This window comes from Benincasa hispida, chromosome 10 (genome assembly GCF_027475165.1).
Source record: "Benincasa hispida cultivar pf3 chromosome 10, pf3_genome.v1.1, whole genome shotgun sequence".
Taxonomy (NCBI): Eukaryota; Viridiplantae; Streptophyta; class Magnoliopsida; order Cucurbitales; family Cucurbitaceae; genus Benincasa; species Benincasa hispida.
The window spans coordinates 48,779,425-48,782,074 of NC_143487.1; the positions used below are offsets into that span (position 1 = coordinate 48,779,425).

At 35.5% G+C, this 2,650-nt stretch overlaps 1 protein-coding gene across 1 annotated transcript; it reads left to right on the forward strand.

The window, feature by feature from the left end:
- The first annotated feature begins 223 nt into the window (after positions 1-223).
- LOC120088351 (small ribosomal subunit protein eS12-like) lies at positions 224-2,388 on the forward strand. The gene is made up of 5 exons (XM_039045577.2): positions 224-401; positions 517-557; positions 1,051-1,339; positions 1,732-1,797; positions 2,096-2,388. The coding sequence occupies exons 2-5, from the start codon at positions 550-552 to the stop codon at positions 2,153-2,155; spliced, it is 423 nt and encodes a 140-aa protein (XP_038901505.1). The 5' UTR covers positions 224-401; positions 517-549; the 3' UTR covers positions 2,156-2,388.
- The last annotated feature ends 262 nt before the right edge of the window (positions 2,389-2,650 follow it).

Here is a 2,650-nt window from a genome sequence, read left to right on the forward strand (position 1 = left end):
ATGTTTGGCTTTTAGTTTAGTCAAAATCAAAATCAAACCAATACGATTGTAGGGACGAAGATACCTTCTCTCATAATCGCAATCCAAGTAAATACATGAAACTTAGCCCTAATCTTCTCAAGGGACTCACTATTTTCATAATTAAAATCAAATCAAACCAATCCGTTCAAGCCGGTTTAATAAAAAGCTAACTCAACCGTCGGTTTATAAACCGAATATTGTGGTTCGGTCCTTAATTTTGTAAAAACCGAACCAACCGAACAAAGCTAGGTCACCAATTAAGAAGTAGGGTTTTTCCATCGGCGCATAATATCCCCCACTTCTTCTTCATAAAATCCCCTCACTTCTTTTTGACCTAATTCGCTGCGCCGTTGATCTCCGGTTCGATCGGTTTCTACGCTGTAATCTCAAATCCTCTCCCATCCTTATCCTTTCCTCACTTCTTCTTCTTTGTATTTGCCTCCGTTCAAGGCTGCCTTTTTTGTCTGATAATTCATTTGCGTTTGTGTGCAACAGGAAGGAGAAAACAACTTCAAATCAAGAAGAAAAATGTCAGCGTGAGTGGAAACTTGTTTACTATACTAGCTGCTAACTTCCCTTTAAATTCCCATGGTTGTATTTGTTTTTCTAAGCTGTTTAATGCTTGCCCCATCTTTTGTTTTTTGTTTGCTTTCTTTGTATACTGGTAGTTATCGGCGATGCCTTGTTTTGTAGAATGGAATCTGGTTGTAATCAATTATTCTAATACCCAATATTTTGGATCGTGAATATGAAAAAGGTTGAGTGGCAAATGTAATGACTTGAGATGAATTTTATATGTTATGGGCTTAGGGCATATTGAATATTGAACTTTGAAGTGAAATATGTGATTTGTGTGTGGATTTGTTACATTACTTTGTTGGGGATTATAGGTATTGTCCGAGGAACCAAGATCTAATGAACTATTATTCAGGATCATTTTGCTATTGACTCAGTATTGCCATCAATTGCTTGACAGCAGTATTCCATAGAGGAATATTACGATCCCTTTTAATTAGATTTCTTATGCAGTGATGAAGGTGCAGTTGTTGTTGAGGCTCCGGCCCCAGCTCTTGGTGAGCCAATGGACATTGAGACTGCTTTGCAACTTGTTCTTAGAAAATCTTTAGCTCATGGTGGGCTTGTTCGTGGTCTGCATGAAAGTGCTAAAGCAATTGAGAAGCATGCTGCTCAGCTCTGCGTCTTGGGAGAGGACTGCAACCAGCCAGATTACGTTAAACTCGTCAAGGCACTTTGTGCAGAGCACAATGTAAACTTGATGACAGTTCCAAGTGCAAAGACTCTTGGCGAGTGGGCTGGTGTAAGTGTTTAATCTATTTAGCCATCGAGATAAAAATGTTTTAGCTTTTGCTGTTTTTTCCACCTCTGTCATCACTTGAATTGTAATTGTTCTACTATGATCGAACCTGTACCTGCCAATATTTAGCTAAATGTTTTTACCCGTTATTACTTAGCTACATGTATGACTGTGTGTATATATAATCTCTCCATGCAAAATACAAAACCTTTTGTCCCACTAACATCACCATTGTGAAAATTCGTTATTGCTTGTTATATTTGCACTCTACACTATATGTTTGAGTTAGATTTCAAGATGCACATAATATGTGAATACGAACACTACTATCGAAAATTTTCCCTCATCTGAGTTAAGGATAATGAGTCATTTTCTTCATGTTTTGTCTAATGCAGCTATGCAAGATTGATTCCGAAGGAAAGGCTAGGAAGGTCGTTGGATGCTCTTGTGTTGTAGTTAAGGTACACTGTGTATTTGGGTCTGTGATCGACTAGAGAAGAAAATGTTTTTCAAAAAAGTCATTGTTATTTAAACTCTTTTGATAAAAACGACTTTTAAAGTGTTTCTGAACTATTTTGAGGGATTGTCAAATACTTTAATTTTTTCTAAAATGACTTATTACCAAAATTAAATACTTGTAAAATTAAACCAAACACACCCTTCATTACTAGCGGAGAAAATGTACTATTCCATGTTTTCTTTTGTTTTCAAAACAGTTTTTTTTTTTTGTTTACTTGAATTTTGAATTTTTATTCCCAGGACTTTGGGGAAGATCACGAAGCACTTCACATTGTCCAGAAGCACGTGAGTTCAAATTGATTATCTAAATGGTGGTGTTTGTTGGTATCACTAAGAAAGTTTTTGATCTTTAGTTTATGTTTAGGTTGATTCCCTGTTGCTGCTGAACGTTTTTACCCTACAATGTTTTTCTTTGTTTATTGATTGGTGGAAATATTTTTGGCAAACAGAAAACAGTTTATTTACCAAGAGTCTCCTTGCCAAGGGTAAAAGGGAATTGAATTTTATAATCTATTTACGAGTTTTAGGATTAACCTATTTCCTCTCCAACAGTCTTCCGTAGTTCAACCTATAAATCTCAACATGTATGTGATCATGGTTGATAAGTGTTGTGTGGTAATTTCAATATTTTAAATAGTTACTAAATGGAAGCTCATCATGTTGGAGTCCTAATTAATGGAAAATGGTCTATTACATGTTCGGGTGTAGGGATTGACGATTTAGTATGGTCTAAATTATATAAAATATTTTTGAACTTTTCATAAACAATGGTAAACGACTGTTGAAGTAAATATC